Source organism: Balearica regulorum, chromosome 5 (genome assembly GCF_011004875.1).
Source record: "Balearica regulorum gibbericeps isolate bBalReg1 chromosome 5, bBalReg1.pri, whole genome shotgun sequence".
Lineage (NCBI taxonomy): Eukaryota > Metazoa > Chordata > Aves > Gruiformes > Gruidae > Balearica > Balearica regulorum.
Window position 1 is genome coordinate 69829995 of NC_046188.1, and position 19027 is coordinate 69849021.

The 19027-nt window shown below is 69.3% G+C and overlaps 5 protein-coding genes across 9 annotated transcripts; 3 read left to right on the plus strand and 2 right to left on the minus strand.

The window, feature by feature from the left end:
• Positions 1-195: 195 nt before the first annotated feature.
• On the plus strand, positions 196-3031 carry MAX (MYC associated factor X). Of its 2 annotated transcripts, none has more exons than XM_075755594.1 (5): positions 196-328; positions 529-555; positions 1499-1606; positions 2218-2341; positions 2436-3031. In XM_075755594.1, the coding sequence occupies exons 1-5, from the start codon at positions 293-295 to the stop codon at positions 2621-2623; spliced, it is 483 nt and encodes a 160-aa protein (XP_075611709.1). In that variant the 5' UTR covers positions 196-292; the 3' UTR covers positions 2624-3031. The 2 variants fall into 2 exon arrangements, with proteins under 2 accessions (XP_075611709.1, XP_075611708.1); XM_075755593.1 differs by having other exon boundaries at positions 1499-1605; positions 2211-2341.
• Positions 3032-3625: 594 nt separating this feature from the next.
• Positions 3626-8188, minus strand: FNTB (farnesyltransferase, CAAX box, subunit beta). The gene is given in 13 exon segments (XM_075755563.1): positions 3626-3989; positions 4108-4222; positions 4304-4415; positions 4722-4854; positions 4999-5128; positions 5221-5307; positions 5415-5498; positions 5616-5716; positions 5718-5763; positions 6237-6328; positions 6663-6735; positions 6950-7014; positions 8047-8188. Coding segments are annotated over 13 exon segments (1230 nt in total). The 5' UTR covers positions 8128-8188; the 3' UTR covers positions 3626-3878.
• A 2024-nt stretch (positions 8189-10212) lies between these two features.
• On the plus strand, positions 10213-13479 carry RAB15 (RAB15, member RAS oncogene family). Of its 3 annotated transcripts, none has more exons than XM_075755586.1 (7): positions 10215-10455; positions 11904-11964; positions 12107-12167; positions 12260-12337; positions 12412-12501; positions 12966-13031; positions 13116-13479. In XM_075755586.1, the coding sequence occupies exons 1-7, from the start codon at positions 10332-10334 to the stop codon at positions 13269-13271; spliced, it is 636 nt and encodes a 211-aa protein (XP_075611701.1). In that variant the 5' UTR covers positions 10215-10331; the 3' UTR covers positions 13272-13479. The 3 variants fall into 3 exon arrangements, with proteins under 3 accessions (XP_075611702.1, XP_075611701.1, XP_075611703.1); XM_075755588.1 differs by lacking the exon at positions 10215-10455 and adding an exon at positions 10794-10869; XM_075755587.1 differs by lacking the exon at positions 12966-13031 and having other exon boundaries at positions 10213-10455.
• A 729-nt stretch (positions 13480-14208) lies between these two features.
• Positions 14209-15631, plus strand: GPX2 (glutathione peroxidase 2). 2 transcript variants are annotated; one of them, XM_075755584.1, is made up of 3 exons: positions 14209-14555; positions 14825-14995; positions 15103-15631. In XM_075755584.1, exons 1-3 carry the CDS (start codon positions 14382-14384, stop codon positions 15451-15453), a joined length of 696 nt encoding a protein of 231 aa, XP_075611699.1. In that variant the 5' UTR covers positions 14209-14381; the 3' UTR covers positions 15454-15631. The 2 variants fall into 2 exon arrangements, with proteins under 2 accessions (XP_075611699.1, XP_075611700.1); XM_075755585.1 differs by lacking the exon at positions 14209-14555 and having other exon boundaries at positions 14681-14995.
• Positions 15632-16222: 591 nt separating this feature from the next.
• CHURC1 (churchill domain containing 1) lies at positions 16223-18158 on the minus strand. The gene is made up of 5 exons (XM_075755609.1): positions 18081-18158; positions 17846-17981; positions 17304-17374; positions 16591-16688; positions 16223-16457 (listed from the first exon to the last, which is right to left on the minus strand). The coding sequence occupies exons 1-4, from the start codon at positions 18117-18119 to the stop codon at positions 16596-16598; spliced, it is 339 nt and encodes a 112-aa protein (XP_075611724.1). The 5' UTR covers positions 18120-18158; the 3' UTR covers positions 16223-16457; positions 16591-16595.
• Positions 18159-19027: the final 869 nt, after the last annotated feature.

Genomic DNA, 19027 nt, shown 5'->3' on the forward strand with positions numbered 1-19027 from the left:
GTCGCCGCCTCACCGCCCTCCATGAGGGGAAGGAGGTATGAGAGTCCCGGGGGGGCGGAGACTACAACTCCCGGCGTGCACCGCGCCTCGGCGCGGTGCACGCCGGGAGTTGTAGTCTCCGCCCAGGGGTAATCGCCACCTCGCCTCCCTCCCTGGACTCCCTCCCCCACAATCCCCCGCGCCAAAGAGGGACGGGAGGGGGGGTGAGCGGTCACGTGTGCCGCCGGCGACGCATGCGCGCTGCGGGCTGTTGTTGTGGCGGCGCGGCCCGCGGCTCACCCGGCCGGTAGCGATGAGCGACAACGATGACATCGAGGTGGAGAGCGACGTAAGTCGGCCCTCACCACCGGGACACCCCCCTCCCGTTTCCCCTCCCTCCGGTACCCGCAGACGCTGGGGGAAGGGGATAGAGGCGGATAACGTTTGGTTTCTTTCCTTCCTTCCCTCACGGCCCCGTTTCCCGGTGTCCGTCTCCACCCGCCATCCTCCTCTTCCTCTTCCTCCTCAACGCCGGCCCGGTCACCTCAGGAAGAGCAGCCGAGGTTTCAGTCCGCGGTACGTTGATGCCGTCTCCGGTACCGGGGAGCACGTGGGGGGGCGAGGGGAGGGGGGAGTGCGCCTGCGCGGGGGGGGGGGGGGGGGGGGGGGACCGGGGGGTTTGGGGGGGGGGGGTATGTTTGGGGGGGGGACTCTATGGGGCTGGGGAGGGGGAGCGTGGGGTTGTGGCCGTTGGGGGAAAGTGGGGGGTCTGTCTCTCTCTCTCTCTGGGGGGGGTTATGTGTGGGGCTGCGTCTCGTTGGGGGGAGGAGATGTGGGGGGTTGTGGTTTTTGGGGGGCATTTGCGGAGCTGTCTCTCTGAGGGGGGTGTCTCTGGGAGGGGGGGGTAGATATGGGGGGGTATGATGCATGGGGGTGTGCTTTTTGGGGGGGGACAGGTGGGGTTGTGTCTCTCGGCAGAGAGCAGATAGGGGCAACCTGTGCCAGGTTGTTTGGGGGGGGGGGGGCATGTTCTGGGGGTGCAGGACAGTGGGTTCGGAGGTGCTCCCCTCCCTCAGGGCCGTGCTGGGCCCCTGCTCCCCAGCTCTGCCCCCCCACGACGGGGCTCAGGGCTGCCCCAGCAGCAGGAAGCTGCCCCGGGGGAAACCGAAAGCACCGGGAGCCGCCTCCTTCCCACGCCCTCGCGCTGCCGCCGCGGTGGAACGGGAGGTGTCGCGGCGGAGGTGTCACAGCCGCCGTGCTGCCCGGCCAAGGAGGGCTCGGGGTTTCGGCTGACCTCTCCCCGTCCCCAGCTCTGGGCACCTTGCCTGGAGCTGCCAGCGTGGGGTTTTTGGGTGAACGTTGGCAGCCCAGCTCCTCCTGCCACGGTCTCTCTGCCGGGCGAAGCGGGGTGGCTGCCGAAATGCCTGTCAGCCTGTGGAAGAGGGGAGCGGGTCAGGGTCTCCCCTGTGATGCCGTCCCCTCGCCGGCTGCTCAGGCCCCGCTCTCCCTTCCCTTCCAGGCCGACAAACGGGCTCATCACAACGCGCTGGAGCGCAAACGCAGGGACCATATCAAGGACAGCTTCCACAGCCTGCGGGACTCCGTCCCCTCCCTCCAGGGAGAGAAGGTGAGTTTATGGAGCGTGGTGGGAGCCCACCCACGTGCCCACCCAAAGCCACGTCAGTGGGGCTGAGCAGCGGTTCCTTGCCTGCGGGGCTTGCCGAGCGGCATTCCTAGGGGTGGGTCGTGCACCCCGGCGCTGCCTGGTTTTTTGGAAAAGCGGAGGGGGCAAATCCACCCATTTGCAGCTGGATCTTCCGGGCTCAGCTGCAGGGCAGCTCTGTCCGTTTGGGATAGCGGCACTTTGCTTGGCGACCGCACAGGCTGCGGTGGGGCTGTCGGCACCTTCGTGCGCGACAGCAGCTTCTCGTTTCAGGATGCTGCTGTGGGGGGATGTTTCGGCAGGGGCCGGCTTTCTCAGCCGAGCACCATCAGTGCAGAAATGACCCCTCCCGGTGCCCAGCGAGGCTCTGTGCCACCATGGGGGGGGTGGTCCCCAGTTGGGTCCCCGGTGGGGACAAGAGCTGGGCTTCGGTTCGCTCGGTGTCGTCGGCACAGCAGAGTGACGGCAAAATCCTTTCTGCTGCTCTGCGGGTGGGACGGGGCAGCCGAAACCCCGCCGGTAACCCCCGGGCTAGGTCTTTATCTCGCCTCTGTCTTTTCCCACTATTGCAACAGGCATCCCGGGCCCAAATCCTGGACAAAGCCACAGAGTACATCCAGTACATGCGCCGGAAAAACCACACGCACCAGCAGGACATCGACGACCTCAAGCGGCAGAACGCCCTCCTGGAGCAGCAAGGTGAGCGGGGAAGGGGAGGGGGGGTCCCGTGGGAGCCGGGGGTGACACGTGCGCCAGAGCGAGCCCGGGGTGACGCCATGGCCCTGCCTTGCAGTGCGCGCGCTGGAGAAGGCCCGGTCGAGCGCCCAGCTGCAGGCCAACTACCCCTCGACGGACAACAGCCTCTACACCAACCCCAAGGGCAGCACCATCTCCGCCTTTGACGGCGGCTCCGACTCCAGCTCCGATTCGGAGCCCGACGAGCCGCAGAGCAGGAAGAAGCTGCGCATGGAGGCCAGCTAGGCCCACCCGCCGCCCCCCGCTGCTGTCGGCCGCCCGTCCGCCAGCTGCGTAAGGACTCTCTCTCCCTTCTCTCGTAGAGGCTCTCGGACTGCAGCTTCCCAGCCCTCCCCGGCCCTTTCCCCGCTCTAACCACAACGGCCCCGGGGGGAGCCGGCCAGGCAGGGCCTTGCAGCGCCCGCCCGACAGACTTGGGGGGATCCGGGGGCCGCGAGGAGATGTCCCCGTCGCCCTCCCACAACTAGCGAGCCCCTCTCCCTTCTGATTTTATATGAGCATTTCTATTTATACCCGGGGACCACAGCGGTCCTGAGCTAAAGGGTAAAGCTGTGCAGGAGCCGGGCAGCCCTCCCTCCCCGTGCCCCCTGAAAGGCCAGGCCCCGTGGGGAGCTGTGCTTGCTCCCCCCCCCCGCCCCCCCAAAAAAAAAGCGCTGGGGGGTCTCGCTATTTATTTTCTGCGTGTGCAATTCCACCTGCCCCCAGCGCCTGCGAGAGCTGGGGAGGGGGCAGCGCCCGCACCCCTCCTCTTCACGGCCGGGCTGGGTGGTCTGCGTGTGTGTCCTGCCCCCTCCTCCTTCCCTCCCTTGCCCCCCCACCCCACCCCACGCCCCCCCCACGGCCCTTCCCCACCTCCGTGGCATTTTCTGAACTCTAGTGTCCCGTCCCTGCCCCGTAGGTGACCCCCCCATCCCTGTTTTGATGCCATTCATTCCATGGATCTAAGGTATGTTGTACATACTGCCCAGAGTTGTCTTGCAAGTTAAGGCTTCCCTTTACTATAAGACTATAAATAATAAAAAAAACAAACAAACTTATTTTATCCTTCCCCGTGGTAGCCGCGTGTTCTTGGGGCGGGAGGAGAGGTGGCACCAGGGCAGCTTCCGGCAGGGGTTTGGAAACAGCCCCAGCTTGGTGCCACCTCCTGCCCCGTGTCCCCAGGGCCACCGTCGGTGGCACAGAAGGGGTGGCAGCTACGTGCCCTCCCCGCGCACAGGAGACGGCAGGTGTCGGTTCTGGTTTATTGATGCCAAAAGCTCTGCCGCGTCCCGTGTCCCGTGTAGCTTGGTTCCTGCCAGGAGGTCAGCGGGGTGCCCGGCACGGCGGCAGCGGCGGGAGCTGGCGGCCACGGGCCAGGCCGGTTTTTGGTATTGCTAGCACCCTGAGGACCTCGCTCTGCCCGTCTACGCCGAGACGCCGCGGTGGCTCCCTGCCGGCCCCGGGCAGGGCTGCTCCGCACAGTCCGGGGGCAGCGGGACCCCTAGTCGGCAGCGGCCGCCGGCTCCAGGCTGGGCACAGGCTGCTGCAAGAAATGCATCACTGCTCTCACCACCTTTTCCGGGGCGATGTTGTAGACAGGGTGCGTGGCCTGCTGTGAGAGAGGGAGAGGGGAGGTTAATGCCTTTCTTCTGGTGTTGTGGAGCACGGGCAGAGGCCAGGCAGCTCAGCCCTGCCTGCCCCAGCAGCTCACGGCGATGCCCGGCACCTACCAGGCGGTTCTCGGGGACGCCCAGGACCACCTCGTGGTGGAGGTCACCGCTGCCGAAGTGCTGGGCGATGGCCAGCCCGCTCAGGCAGTAGCAGGTGTGATAGAAATCGCGGGACCTGGTGGGGAGGATATTGGGGTGCTGAGTGGGGGTCCAGGGCACCAGGCCCGCCCCCCCCCCCCCCCGAGCTGGTACTCACTTGCCCGGCTTGTCGAGCAGCCCCCCAGCCGGGCACTGGCAGCAGAGCAGGATGTATTCCTGCAGCGCCGACTGGTCAAACATCCAACGTGCCATGCTGAGCGCAGTGTCGCCTGGAAGGAGAAGCCGGTGAAATGCCTGAGGGGGCTGCGGGAAGGTGGCAAAACCCCCCCCCCCCCCCAGGGCTTTCCCAGGGAACCACCGAGGCATTTGCCCAGCAGACAGTCAAGTCTTGTTGCCAAAAAGCCTATGAGGAAGCTCGAATTCCCCCCGTGATTCAGCAGCCCCGCCACGTACAGGGACACGGGGACACCCGAGTTACTCTGCGCTTGGTTCCCTCACTAAAACACCTTCACCCATCCCCGGGGATGCCGTTTGGGGGGGCGGAGGAAGCCGGGAGCCCCCCGTGGCCGACTCACCCCTGGCGTGGAGGGCACGGTGGAGCAGGGGCAGGAGGCCGGCTTGCCAGAACGAATAGCACCCGTCCACCAGCTTGTTGCAGCGACCCTGGAAGCCGCCCTCGAAGCGCATCTGCCGGCCGGTCACCCAGTGCTGTGCGGGACGGACAGGAGTGGGTGCCAGTGTGAGGACAAGGACACCCCCCCCCCCAGCACCACCGACTGGCTGAGACACCCCCCGCCCGATGCGGGTGAGCACCGGGAGAGCTGGGGGGGCCCCACACGTAGTGCCACTCACCAGCAAGCTCCGGAGGTTCAGCAGATGTTCCTTCTTGAGGATGACCAAGGCCGCCACGCCGCAGAAGGTGTACCCGCCGTGGGCCTCCATGCCCGGCACCCCGCCGATGCCACCCTCCCAGTTCTGGCACCTGCGCGGGCAACGGGGTCAGGATGGCCCCGACACGGGGTGGGGGGGGGGCAGCCCCCGACCCCCACCCGTCCCCGCATACGCTGCTCTCACCTCGCTATCCATTCCGCCGTCCCGGCGAAGAGCGCGGGCGTGAGGATGTTGGTCAGTGAGGCCACGGAGGCGGCGCAGTAGGCGCTCCTGGGGGAGACGGGTGCTCAGGACCGCGGCACCGGCCCCCCCCCCGCCACGGCACCCAGCCGGCTGGAAGCGCAGCAGAGCCGTCCCCCCCGGCGGCGATCGCCCACCTGACGTCCACCTCGCCGCCGACGTGCATGAGGAAGGAGCCGTCGGGCTGCTTCAGCGAGTGCAGGTACTCCAGCAGCTTCTTCCTGCGAGAGCCAGCGGGCTGCGAGGGGGGGGGCACGCATCCTGCCTCCCCCCCCCCCGGCCCCGCGCCAGCTGGCCAAACCCCTCCCCTCCCCGTGCCGCCAGCGTGCCGGCCGTACCTGTCGATGACGCCGAACGCCTCCTCGGTGCCGATGATGCAGAGAGCGTTGACGGCGGCGTAGGTGGGGGCGAGGTGGGGGTGCTGGCCGGGGCCCCCCCCCAAAGCCACCCTGGGGACTCTGGCAGCGGCTCAGGAACTGGCAGACGCTGCGGGGGGGGTGGGGGCAGGAGGAGGGTGAGAAGGGGGTCGGCGCTCCCCAGCCTCACCCCTGGCACCCAGTGGGGTGATATTTCCTACCAGGGGGAGGGAGACCCCTCCTCGCCCCCCTCCGCAGCAGGGGCTCCGTGGTTCCCGTTGGGATGGGGCCGGCCCAGCCCCGTTAACCCCCGGTTCCCCCTCCCAAGGTCAAAGCCGGGGGTTATCTCTCTCTCCCCCCATCTCTGTGCGTCACAAGATGCGGGAGCGCGAGGCGCTGGCCGGAAGAATAGGCGGCATTGACGGCCGCAGGGGAGACAAAGCGCTCCTTTGCTGCCGCCAGCGCGCGGGGACAGCGGGAGGTGGCACCTCCGGCATCACACGGGTGGCCCGTGGGGCCTCTGGTCGCAGCCGGGTCCACGGTGGGGGTCCCCAGGCTGCCGTTGCGGTCCCCCCCAGCACTCGCCGCGCCGGCATCACTTACTCAGAGGCGACGGACTGGGGAATGGGCTCGTCCAGCAGCTCCAAGCTGTGCAGGATCCAGTAGCAGAGCCAGGGGCGGCTGGCGTCCAGGCACTGCCGGGACCAGAGGGGACGGTCAGGGTGGCTGGGGAACCGTGCGGGGTACGGGGGTGCAGGCAGGAGCAGGCAGAGCTCCCGCAGGAGAGGGTACAGGCAGGAGAACCCCCAGAGCTGCTGCTCTGGAGCATCGCTGCGGGGACAAGCGTGACCCAAGGGGACACCAGGAACCTGCTGCCTCTGCCCCGGGGCTGGCAGCGACGGATTGGGGACGGCAAACGCCCGGTAACAACTCCGGCAGCAGCCCCGGGGCGAAGGGTTCACCCCAGCCGGAGGGCAGAGCAGAGAGCCGGCAGCTCCAGGGCAGGGCACCCGGCGGCATCGCGGGTACCTCGTAGGCTTCGGTCAGCTGCCGGAGGCCTCTCTTTAGGTAATGGAAGTGCTTCTCCCGCTGCAGGACGAATCTGGAAGACAGGCAGGGCAGGGCTCAGCAGGTAAAGCCCAACCGAGAGGGGACACAAGGCGATGCCACCGCATTCGGGGCTCGCGGGCGGTGGAAGGGGCAGGATCCCACCCCAGCGCCTGCAGGAGCGGCCGGTCCCTCGCTGTGGGTCGCGGGGGGGGGGGGTTATTTATTTATTGTTATTGAGAGTTTCTGCAGCTGCCACAGGAACTTACTGCGAGGTGTGATAGTTCGTCTTGCAGGCGTCAAAGATCTCCTGCACGATGTCTTCCACCTTGGTCTGCCGCCGGCCGCGGCGTGGAGACGGGGCGGGGGGGAAAGAAAAGACGACGGTGAGCTCTGGAGAGCAGCTCTGCCCTTCCCAAACACGGTCCTCCCCGAGCCCCCCGGCTCCCAGCCCGGCCGCGGAGGCTCCGGCCCCATCCCAAGGGTTTATCCAGCTCACGGCCGCTCCCGTTAGCGGCGGCATCGTCTCATCGCCTTCTCCAGGAAAACCTAAGCGACCGAAAGCCGCTGGGTCCCACCGAGGGGCTTAGCGGGAGCTGCCGAGGAGCTTTGCGCCCGGGATTAGGCGGGGACTCGAGCACCGTCCGGCGTCGCTTTTCCAACGCAGCGGTTTTAAAGACGGAGTTTGGTTCATCCCGGGACCCCCCACGTAAAACACCCGCGGTCTCCTTCCCCCCTCCCCGCCACCACCGGGACGGTGTGACCTGGGACTGGTGCCACCGTCCCCTGGCTTTAGACTCGAGTTTAACGCGCAGCCCCCCCCCACCCCGGTCCCGCAGCTGGCACCATCCCACCCCCCCGGGGTAATCCTCCCAGCCCCTCCAAAAATTACTAACTAAAGAAAAACCACCCCGGGGGTTCGGCGGGGGGAGCATCCCCGCTGCCTCCCGGGTAGGGGAGGGTTGGCCCGGGCAGCCCCGGGCACCGCACCCCCGTATCGAGCAACCCGGCCTCGCCCGTGTCCCGGCAGGGCCCGGCCCGGTGCCCGGGGCAGCGTCGGTACCGCCGGAGCACGGAGGGGCTGGGGGGGGGGGGTGGTCCGGCTGTACCCCAGCTGCCCCTCGCCCTGGGTGACGGTGGTGCCACAGCCGTCCCCCCCCCCAAAAAAAATCACCCCCGCGTCCCCGAGCTGCTGCAACAGGCGGGGGCGGGGCGGGGATCACCGGGCCCCGCGGCCCTCGCCCCCCGCCCGGGCTGAGCCCCTCCCGCACGGCCCCAGGTGCGCGCCCGTGTCCGTGCGGGGTGTGTGTCCGTCCGTGGGGGGGCCCCCCCCGCCCCCCAAACCCCCGGCCCCGCCGTCCCGCACCTGCTCGGCGGAGGTGGCTGTCCGCAGCCCGTCGTCCCGCAGCCGCCGCCGCCCGCCGGGAAGGGGGGAGGCTCCCGCCATGCTGCGGGCGGCTCACGCCGGCGGGGGCAGCGGGACGACGGCGGCCGGGCGGGGACACACCGGCCCCCGCCTCCCCCGGCCCCGCCCCGCCGCTTCTCGTCCCGTCCCGCCCCGTCCCGTCCCGCCCCGCCCGGCTCAAACGCGCCTGCGCGGAGGAACCTGGGGGGGAGGGAGGGTGTGGCGTCACCGCGCCGTGACGTCATGCTGGGCTACCTGGCCGGGGCCTAGGCTCCGCTGGACTGCGCCTGCACTGCACTATTGCATCATTGCGGCGCTGCGGCGCGTCATCGCGCTACGGCGCCGCGTCGTTGCGGTGCAGCGGTGCGTCGCGTCGTCGTACCATGGCGCTGCATTGTTGGACTGCTGTGCTGCGTTGCATCATCATATTACAGCGCCGCATCATTGCACTGGAGCACAGCATCGCATCATCGCACTACAGCGCCGCATCACTGCACTGGAGCACAGCATCGCGTCATCACACCGCAGCGCTCCATCACTGCACTGGAGCACAGCATTGCATCGTCACACCGCAGCGCTCCATCCTTGCGCTGGAGCACAGCATTGCATCGTCACACCGCAGCGCTCCATCACTGCACTGGAGCACAGCATCGCATCATCACACCGCAGCGCTCCATCACTGCACTGGAGCACAGCATCGCATCATCGTGCTACAGCACTGCATCGTTGGAGCGCAGTGCCGTGTTGCATCATGACACTACGGCGCTGCATCGTCCCCCTGTGCCGCATCACGCCGTGCCCGCGTGCCGTGGCGCTGCCCCGCGGCAGGGTGTCCCTGCGTGGCGGTGCACAGGTGCTACGGTGTCACCTCACTGCACCGCGTCGCTGCATCGCCGCACGGTGTCTTCACCACCACGCTGCCGTGCGCGTTGCTCTGCCCTGCTGCGCCGCTGCACCGCGCCGCTCTGCCTCAGGCAGCACTGGAGGGGCCTGCACTGCCCCACTGCGCCTTCATCTGCTGCGGGCTGCACCCCAGCACCCAGCACCCACCCCAGCACCGCACCCCAGCACCCACCCCAGCACCGCACCCCAGCACCCAGCACCCACCCCAGCACCCACCCCAGCACCGCACCCCAGCACCCAGCACTGCACCCCAGCACCCAGCACCCACCCCAGCACCCACCCCAGCACCCACCCCAGCACCCAGCACTGCACCCCAGCACCACACCCCAGCACCCAGCACTGCACCCCAGCACCCAGCACCCACTCCAGCACCACACCCCAGCACCCACCCCAGCACCACACCCCAGCACCCAGCACTGCACCCCAGCACCCAGCACCCACCCCAGCACCCACCCCAGCTCCCGCTGCAGCCCTGCCTGCAGGGCTGCCCTGCTCTGCCCCGGGGACCCCCCAGCCCCCTGCCCCGCTCCGGGTCCCTCAGCCCGGGGGACGTCCCTGGGGGGGTCCCCCGGTGCAGCTCCATGTGTCACCCCAGGGTCCCCGCTGCACCCCCGGCCGTTCCCCCCCCGTGTCCCCCACTCCCTCCTTGGGGGGGTTCCTGGTGCGTCCCCAGATGTCCCCTCCCCACGTTCCCCAGTGCATCCCCCGTGTGTCCCCCGGTGCCCCAGAGCATTCCCCGGTGTCCCTGCCCGTGTCCCCTGCCGCATCCCCCGTGTGCCTCGCGGTGTCCCCAGAGCATCCCCCGGTGCATCCCCGGTGCTTCCCCCCCGCCCCGTTCCCCAGAGCATCCCCCGGTGCATCCCCGGTGCTCCTCCTCTCCCTGCATCCCCGGCGCCCCCCCTCCCGTTCCCCAGAGCATCCCCCGGTGCATCCCCGCTGCATCCCCCGCGTCTCCCCCTCCGTTCCCCAGAGCATCCCCCGGTGTCCCCGCCGATCCCCTCCCCCCCCCGCTGCATCCCCCGCGTCTCCCCCTCCGTTCCCCTGAGCATCCCCCGGTGCATTCCCGATGTCTCCCCGGTGCTCCCTCCCCCGCATCCCCCGTATCCTCCTCCCGGTGCCCCAGACCATCCCCCGGTACATCCCCCGTGTCCGCCCTCCCCCCCCCCCCCCCCCCCATTCCCCGGTGCATCCCCCTCGCCCGCCCCGCGCCCCGCCCCGGTGCCAGCCCGGCGCGGCGGCGGCGGCGGCGGCGGCGCAGCGCTCCCGCCCCCGGTAGCGGCGGCAGCGGCGCCCCCGGCCCGGCCCAGCCCAGCCCGGCCCGGCCCGGCCCGGCCCGGCCCGCCATGGCCAAGCAGTACGACGTGCTCTTCCGGCTGCTGCTGCTGGGGGACTCGGGTGTGGGCAAGACCTGCCTGCTCTGCCGCTTCACCGACAACCAGTTCCACCCCGCCCACATCTCCACCATCGGTACCGCCGCACCGGCACCGCCGCGGGGGTGGGGGGGGGGGAGAACGGGGAGCACCGACCGGAGGGAGTGGGGGAACTGGGAGCACCGGGAAACCCTGGGTACAGAGGAGCCGTGGGCACCCGGAGCATCAGGGAACAGGGGAACCGTGGTACCGGGGAAACGGGATACCGTGGGCAGCGGGGAACCGGGGAGCCGTGGGCACCGGGGGACGGGAAAACCGTGGGAACCGGGGAGCCGTGGCACTAGGGAACCGGGAGCGCTGGGCAGCTGCAGCGCCGGGGAACCGGGAAACTGTGGGCACCGGGGAGCCGCGGGCAGCGGGGAACGGGAAAACCGTGGGCAGCGGGGAGCCGGGAGCACCGGGCAGCCGCAGCACCGGGCAACCGAGAAACCGTGGGCACCGAGGAGCCATGGTACCGGGCAACAGCGGCGCCGTGGGCACTGGGGAGCCGGGAGCACCGGGCAGCCGCAGCATGGGGAAATTGGGAAACCGGGGATACCGGGGAACCAGGCAACCGGGGAGCAGCAGCACCGGGAAACTGGGAGCACCGGGCAGCCGCGGCATGGGGGGAACCGGGAAACTGGGGGCACCGGACAGCCGCACCACCAGGGAACCGGGAGCAGCGGGGAGCCACGGCACTGAGGAACCGGGAAACCGGGGGCACCGGGCAGACGCAGCACTGGGGAACGGGGGGCACTGGGCAGCCTCTGCACCGGGAAACCGAGAGCACCGGGGAACCGCGGCACCGGGGGACTGGGAAACTGCGGGCACCGGAGAGCCGCGGCACCGGGGAACCGGGAAACCAGGGCCACCAGGAAGCTGTGGCACCGGGGAACCGGCAGCACCGGTAGCACTGGGGAGCTGGGGCAGTGGGAAACCAGGGGTACTGGGGAACCGGGGCACCGGGAGCACCGGACAGCCACAGCACCGGGTAACTGGGAAACGGAACAGCGGGCAGCCGCAGCACCAGGAAACCACGAGCACCGACCGGGCTGCTGCGGTACCGGAGAACTGGGAAACTGGGGGTACCGGGGGGCCACGGCACCAGGGAACGGGGGTGCACTGGGCAGGCGCCGCAGCACCGGGGAACCGGGAAACCAGAGGCACCAGGGAGCTGCGGCGCTGGGCAACCGGGGGCACTGGGCAGCACCGGGAGCACCCTCCCGGCGGCGAGGCCGGGGCCAGCACCCACACAGTGACCCAGCACCGGGGCCGCTCGCCAGGCCTGGGACCGGCTGTGGGCACCGGCACCGGGCTGCTGCCGGGGCACCGGGCTGTGGCGGGGCTGCGGCTCCAGGCAGCGGGGTGGGCACGGGCGAGTTTGGCAGCACGGCATGGCTTGGGGTGGGCCAGGACAGGGTGAGGGGACCAGAGGGACAGGTGGCAGCAGCACTGGTGATGGGGGGACACCGGGGCACCCTGTAACCTCTCCTCTGCCCATCCCAGGCGTCGACTTCAAAATGAAGACCATTGAAGTGGATGGCATTAAGGTGCGGATACAGATCTGGTGAGTGCCGGTGTCGGGGTGGGAGGGATTTGGGGGGGGGGGGGGGGGTGTCCTGAACCCCTCTCCCTGCCGCAGGGTGGGGGCTGAGCCCTGGCCAACTCGTGCCACGGTGGCAGCGCTGACCCGCTCTCCCCGGCTGCAGGGACACAGCGGGGCAGGAGCGGTACCAGACCATCACCAAGCAGTACTACCGGCGGGCGCAGGTACGGGGGGGGGGTCCCTGACCGGGGTGCAGGAGAGGGGAAACTGAGGCACGGGGCGGGGAGAGGAAAATGGCTGTCATCCCCCCGTGCAGGGCATCTTCCTGGTGTATGACATCGGCAGCGAGCGCTCCTACCAGCACATCGTAAAGTGGGCCAGCGACGTGGATGAGGTGAGGGTGCGAGGGAGGCTTGGGGGGGGAACCCCTCGTGGCGGGGGGGTCTCACGCCATCCCTTCCTCCCCAGTACGCGCCTGACGGCGTCCAGAAAATCCTTATCGGGAACAAGGCGGACGAGGAGCACAAGAGGCAAGTGGCCAGAGAGCAAGGGCTGCAGGTGAGCGGGGGCTGGCGTGTGCCCCTGGGGGGGGCCAGGCCCCCCCCCGCACCCCCAGCATGGCCAGAGCCCCCCTCTGCACTCCCCAGGGACCCCAAGAACCCTCCTGCAGCCCTGCCTGTGTCCAGGGACCCCCTGCACCCCAAGCATCCCCAACGCTGCCCCCCCCCCCCCCCCAGCATGGCCAGGGACCCCTAACCCCTCCATAACCCCCAGCGTATCCAGGGACCCCCAATCCCCCCTCCGCACCTCTAGCATGATCCCCTGCACCCCCAAAGCACCCAGTGCCCCCCGTGGGGATGCTCCTACACCAGCCCCCCCCAGTGCCACCAAGGGCAGCACAGCTCGTCCGGCTGTCCACGCCTGGCTGTGCACATGCCAGCGGGGGGGGGGGGGGGCTGGTGTCATCCTGTATCCCCCCCTCCCCAAAATCACGGTGCCGCCACCGGCCCCTCTCCCTGCAGCTGGCCAGGGAGTACGGGATGGACTTCTACGAGACCAGCGCCTGCAGCAACCTCAACATCAAGGAGGTGCGGGGAGGCTGGGGGGGGAGGGAGGGGGTCCGAGGGGGGGGCAAGAGAGGTCCCCCAGCTCACTCCCCTCCTCTCCCGCAGTCCTTCACGCGGCTGACGGAGCTGGTGCTGCAGGCACACCGCAAGGAGCTGGAGGGGCTGCGGGCCCCCCCCCGCGCCCCCGCCCTGGCCCGCCTGGAGGAGGACGAGCAGCAGCCCCTGGGGAGCGAGGACAGCCCCAAAGCCTGCTGGTGTTGAAGCCTGGGCCCCCTCTGACCACCCCCCCCCCCTCCCCGGGCTGTGCTGGGGGGGGCACGGCGGGTGCGGGATTGGGGCAGCCCCGATGGAGGGGGGGGGTGGCGGCGGGGGGGCGACCCGGGACCGCACACAGGGATGGCAGGGGCTGGGCAGGCATCGCAGGGGTGCCCCCCACCCCGGCACCCATGCTCCCCCTCAGTGGGGTGGGTGGGGGGGTGCCCTGTGCCCACCCTGTGCCCACGGGCCCCCCCACTCCCCGGTTTTACACACACACACACACACACACAGAGTTTGCAGAATAAAGGTGATGCTGGAGGTGGCAGGCGGCTCGTGTGCTGCCGGGGGGGGGGGGGCTGCGGGCATGGTGCCATGCCGGTGGACAGTGCCACGATGGCTACGCCCCACCGGAGCCCCTGGCACCACCGGGCAGCCGGGCCACAGCAACCTGAGCGGTTATCAATAATTGAGGCTGCTCCGGAGCTGCCGGGATGGTGTCCCCTTTCCAGGCTGGGAGACGGATCCGTGGGGTGCCGTGCCCATGGGGTGCCTTGCCCACCCCCGCTGCCCGGCTGGGCTGCCGGCTCAGCTCCGGCTGCTGGAACAGCCCCGCGGGGGTGCAGGAGCCGGGCCCGGCAGGGACAGGACCATCACGGTCAAACAGCTTGGTGGTGGGCACCGGGATGGTGGTGGGCACTGGGATGGGTGGGCACCGGGATGGTGGTGGGCACCGGGATGGTGGTGGGCACCGGGATGGGTGGGCACCGGGATGGTGGTGGGCACTGGGATGGGTGGGCACTGGGATGGGTGGGCACCGGGATGCTGCTGGGCACCGGGATGCTGCTGGGCACCGGGATGCTGCTGGGTACTGGGATGCTGCCTGGCACCAGGATGGGTGGGTACCAGGGTGATGGTGGGCACCGCAGCAGGTGGGTACCAGGATGGGTGCTGGCACTGGGACCAGTGGGCACCAGGACTGGCGGACACTGGGGGGAAGGCAAGCACAGGAGGCCCCAGGGGCGATGCCAAGGCAGCCCTAGGGAAGGAGATGCGCTGAGGCACCCGTTCCTCCCCGTCGCCCGCCCAGGTCCGAGTCGCCCCCTCCTCTGCCCCATGCAGCCCCAGCTCCCGGAGTCCCGTTATTTCCTGACTCCCCAGGGTGTTCCCAGCCCTCGGGGACAGCCCATGCCAGACTGGAAGCGCCAAACCCCACAGCATCCCACGGCTTACGGGCACGGGGAAGAGCGGTTGTGCCGTACCGCGCCGCGCTATGAATTATTGAGGCAGGTAGGAGCATCACCTCAGCCTCGCGCCGCCCGCGCCCTCCCCTGCCTCTTCCTCCCCCCCGCCTTGGGTGGGTGCCAACGGGTGGGACGGCTCCGGTTTCTGCCAAGTCACGTCGGGGCGAGGAGACCTTTGGAGCCAGCACATCACGTGGGCGCCGGGCAGCCCTTAAGGCTCGTCAACGGGCACTCGGGGAAGGCAGACACGCGCCCGCAGCCATGACCGTCCCCATCGCCAAGTCCTTCTACGACCTGAGCGCCACCTCCTTGCAGGGGGAGAAGGTGGACTTCAACGTCTTCCGGGGCCGCGTGGTCCTCATCGAAAACGTGGCATCGCTCTGAGGCACCACGGTGCGGGATTACACCCAGCTCAACCAGCTGCAAGCCCGCTATCCCCGGCGGCTGGTCGTGCTGGGCTTCCCCTGCAACCAATTTGGCTACCAGGTAAGTCCCCGGGGGCCACCACGGTGCACAGCACTGGATGCGAGGAGGAGGAAGGGGGGGGAAAAAAAAACGCGGCACAGCCCCGGCTTTCTCCTTCCCTGTCACAGGAGAACGGCACCAACGAGGAGATCCTCAACAGCCTGAAGCACGTGCGGCCGGGGGGTGGCTTTGAGCCCAACTTCACCCTCTTCCAGAAGTGCCAGGTGAACGGGCAGGACACCCACCCCGTCTTCGCCTACCTGAAGGCTCACCTGCCCGCACCGGCTGACGAGGCGGCACATCTGATGGCCGAGCCCCGTTTCGTCGTCTGGAGCCCGGTGCGGCGCTCTGACATCTCCTGGAACTTCGAGAAGTTCCTGGTGGGTCCCGAAGGGGAACCTTTCCGGCGCTACAGCCCCCGCATGCCCACCATCCAGCTGGAGCCCGACATCCAGCGTCTCCTCAAACTGGCCAAGTAGCGCCGGCTCCGGCATCCCCACCTCCCACCCCGCCGGCTGCCAACCCCCGGGACGGCCCCAGCTCTCCGCCGGGTGACGGCCCTCTCCGAAACCGCCGTGGGAGGGGGCTCGATGGGGGCAGAGGGCCGGGGCGACGGGGGCAGCGCAGGCTGGCGGCAATAAACGAGCCGGAGGGAGCGCACCCGCGTCCGCGTGGTTTGTGGGGGGCTGCCGGGAACGAGCCGTGGGGCAGGCAGGAGGAGGCAGCCCCGGGGTGCCGGATCCAGGAAACGGTGGTGCAGGGATGGAGCGATGCCAGGCCAGGAGCGCGGAGATCCCCGTAGGCATCGCTGGGGCCGGCTGCCAACAGCAGCACCCCACCCCAGGGGAGTGATTTTGGCAGCCATGGCTCACCCGGCTTCCTCCTGCCCCAGGAACACGCATCCCCGGTGGGGCAGGGCTGGGTTACGCACTCCAGGGACACAGGCCCCACAGCGGGGGTGCAGTGACCCCACATGAACTCCACGCAGCCCCTGGGGACATGAAAATAACGATGTCACTTCTCAGCAGGGTTTGGGAGAGTGCTGGTGAGCAGGGCGGGCTCTGAGATGCCGGGAAAGGCCAGATCCACTGCAGGGGCAGGGAATCCCACAGGCTCCCAGGAAGGGAGCCCCCCCCCCCCCCCCCCCTCCCCGATCCCCACATTGGACCCCAACACCCTTCACCAGTTACAGGGAGTCCAGGGGGGGTGAAGCCCACCCCGAAAGCGCTCCTGTTTGCACCACCGAACTGTAACACATGACATTTATTGCCCCCACACACGAGGCCTCCTGAGGCAGGACAGGGCGGGCATCCCTTTGGCCCCCCTTCTGGGGTGACGATGTGCTAGCCCCCCCTTCATGTCTTCAGCACAAGGGGGGGGTTCGGACTGCCACGCTCCCCCCTGTCCCCATGGCTGGGTTACTGCGGGCATGGCTGAGCTGCTGCAGGGTGCGCAGGAGCATCTGGCGTCTGCCACATCCAGGCTGGAGGTTTGGAGAAGAAAAATCACGTTAAGGGACTGCGCTGTCCCCAGGGATCTCCCGGTGCCACAGCTCTGCACGGTGGGGAGCGGGGAGGGAGGTGCTGGGGTGCACAGGGACACATGTCGAGACAAACCGGCTTCAGAAGAGTGGGGTCATCTGGCGGGGGTCGTCGGGCAGGATGCTGATGGAGTCCTCGGCCCGGCCGCAGAGCAGGCACAGCATGGTGTACTCCTGCAGCAGGACAGGACGGGGGGGCTGCCACAGCCGCGCTCTGCCACAGCCCCGCTCCGGGCACAGCCAGGGAAATGCGAGCCGGAGATGGCACCTGATCCTTGATTGCAATCAGACCTGGGGGGATCTCATTTCATCCCCCGGGACGAGCCCCACCGGCTCCCCAGAGCCCATTTTCCAGCGTTTAGCTGCCGAATAGGAAATGTGCCAGGGAGGAGGGCTGGGAGAGCTGCAGGGCCTGCCACCACGCAGCCACGTTTTGCTGCTCTGGGCCACGCACATCACTGACACTCCTACACAAGGGCTGCGCGGGAGGCGAGAGGTGAGCTGGGCTGCCCCCCACGAAGCAGGGACTAGTGCCGGGGGGCTCCAGGTAGCCCCAAGCACAGGGATGCGGCTCCAGACCCTTTGGGGCTGGCGTCATGGCTCGCCTCTGAAGCTGCCTGGCTCCCTCCTGCGGCTGCCAGGGCAGGCAGGAATCAGCAGGGCTGCCCACGGCAGGGTGGGTCTGGAAACTCGGTTGCAGAAGAGCAGCCTGGGGCTCAGCCTAGGTCACCCCTGGAGCCGGAGAGGGGCTGCCGGAGGGGGGACAACAAGCCACTCCCCTGGGCATACCTGGTAGTCATCCACCACGCTGAAGGTGTACTCGTGGCGTGCGATCAGGTGGTGACAGTTCTTGCACAGGTCTGTGGGAGAGGACAGCGGGTTAAGGGGCTGAGGGGACACGCCTGGCCCTGGGGTATTCTCCCTCCACAATGCCCTCAGGCCCTTGGGGACGAGCCCCCGCCCTCTGTGCCTGCCCTCATCCCCTGGGCCACGGACCCCCCAGTTCCCAGAGCGCCAAACCCAACTCCTCCCGGCCCAGCACCTAACCCCCCTCAACGGCCATCAGGTCCCTGACACCCCCCCTGCTCCCCAAGCCTTCAGATCCCCCCGGGCATCACCTCCCCAGCCCAGGCCCCCCCAAGAACATCAATCATCCCCAGCCCAGGAACCCCCCCCCGAGTACCGGGCCCCCAAATCTTCCCTCCCCAAATTACCCCCCCCCGCCACCCCCCAGCCCGAGCCCCAGGCCCCGACGGTCCCCCCCAGCCCTCAGTCCCCCCGTGGCCCTGGAAGGTTCCCCCCCCACACTCCCCGGCCCCATCCCGTCGCACGGTCGTAGGTGACGATCTCATCTTCGCCGTGCAGGCCGGCGGCGCGGTTGCCGAGCAGCACGAAATCCCGACGGCCGCACTGCGCGCACCCCACGAAGTTGAGGAGGAAGGAGCCGCCCTCCAAGCAGGTGGTTCCCTAAGGCGGCAGCAGCACACGGCTGGGGCTGGGGCTGGGACCGGGACCGGGACCGGGACCGGGACCTGCCCCCGCCCCGCCCCGCCCGGCGCGGCCTACCCGCTCCGGGTACTCGGTGCCCACACAGCCCCCGCACATCCCGCTGCCGCCGCCGCCGCGCAGATCTCGCGAGACTTCCGCCTTTAGGGCGTGGCTGGAGGGTTGGAGGCGTGGTGTTACTCGGAAGCCCCGCCTTTGTGGGCGTGGTTTTTTGAGCCCGGCGAGTCTATTTGTCCTTGCGCTGGGGAGGGCGGGGTTTGTGTGGGGAGGGCGTGGCCAGCTGCAGTCCCCCGCCCCCGAGGGGGCGGAGTTACGGTGAGGCGGGGGCCGGGCCGGGCCCCCCCCCCCCCAAACCGGAGCACCCCCGAGACTGCCTCGGGCGGGGCGGGATGGCATGGCCGGGACAGCGGCTGGGAGCCCGGCCCCTGCGGTTCCCCCGCGGGTGCAGCCCGGCGTTTGGGCGGCCAACGCTGAGCTGGGGCGGTCCTGGGGCTAGCTGGGGGCAAGCGGGGCTAATTGTGGGGGTGCCCGGGCTAGCTGGAGGCATCCAGGGCTAGCCAGGGGACACCTGGGGCTAGCTGGGGTACGGCTGAGCTAGTGGGGGGGGGGGGCACGTGGCAGTATCTGTGGAGTGCCTGTGGCTAGCTGGGGGACACCCAGGGCTAGCTTGGCGGGTGCCTGGGACTAGCCGGGGACCCCCAGGGCTAGCCAGGGGTACTTGGGGAGAGCTGGGGGCACCTGAGCTAGTGGGGTGCAGGCAGGGCTAGTGGGGGGACATCCGAGACTGGATGGAGGATGCCCAGGGCCAACTGAGGTGTGCCCTGGACTAGCTGGGGGCATCGGGGACTAGTGGGGGGACACCTGAGCTGGGGGGGGGGCAGATGGTGGCATCTGCAGAGTGCTTGGGGCTAGCTGGGGGCCACCCGGGGCTAGCTGGGGGGTACCTGGGACTAGCCGATAGACCCCTAGGGCTAGCTAGGGGTGCCTGGGACTAGCCGCGGGTACCT

What these genes read in the sequence shown, in the direction of transcription:
- MAX (XM_075755593.1), top strand. Translation starts at nt 293, where the DNA reads ATGAGCGACAACGATGACATCGAGGTGGAGAGCGAC. An exon ending in ACATCGAGGTGGAGAGCGAC is followed by an intron (nt 329 to 528) that starts GTAAGTCGGCCC and finishes CGGTCACCTCAG; the next exon opens with GAAGAGCAGCCGAGGTTTCA. An exon ending in CGCCCTCCTGGAGCAGCAAG is followed by an intron (nt 2,342 to 2,435) that starts GTGAGCGGGGAA and finishes CCTGCCTTGCAG; the next exon opens with TGCGCGCGCTGGAGAAGGCC.
- RAB15 (XM_075755586.1), top strand. Translation starts at nt 10,332, where the DNA reads ATGGCCAAGCAGTACGACGTGCTCTTCCGGCTGCTGCTGCTGGGGGAC. An exon ending in GGGCCAGCGACGTGGATGAG is followed by an intron (nt 12,338 to 12,411) that starts GTGAGGGTGCGA and finishes CTTCCTCCCCAG; the next exon opens with TACGCGCCTGACGGCGTCCA. An exon ending in GCAACCTCAACATCAAGGAG is followed by an intron (nt 13,032 to 13,115) that starts GTGCGGGGAGGC and finishes CCTCTCCCGCAG; the next exon opens with TCCTTCACGCGGCTGACGGA.
- CHURC1 (XM_075755609.1), bottom strand. Translation starts at nt 18,119, where the DNA reads ATGTGCGGGGGCTGTGTGGGCACCGAGTACCCGGAGCGG. An exon ending in TGAGATCGTCACCTACGACC is followed by an intron (nt 17,375 to 17,845) that starts GTGCGACGGGAT and finishes CCTCTCCCACAG; the next exon opens with ACCTGTGCAAGAACTGTCAC. An exon ending in GCGTGGTGGATGACTACCAG is followed by an intron (nt 16,689 to 17,303) that starts GTATGCCCAGGG and finishes GTCCTGCTGCAG; the next exon opens with GAGTACACCATGCTGTGCCT.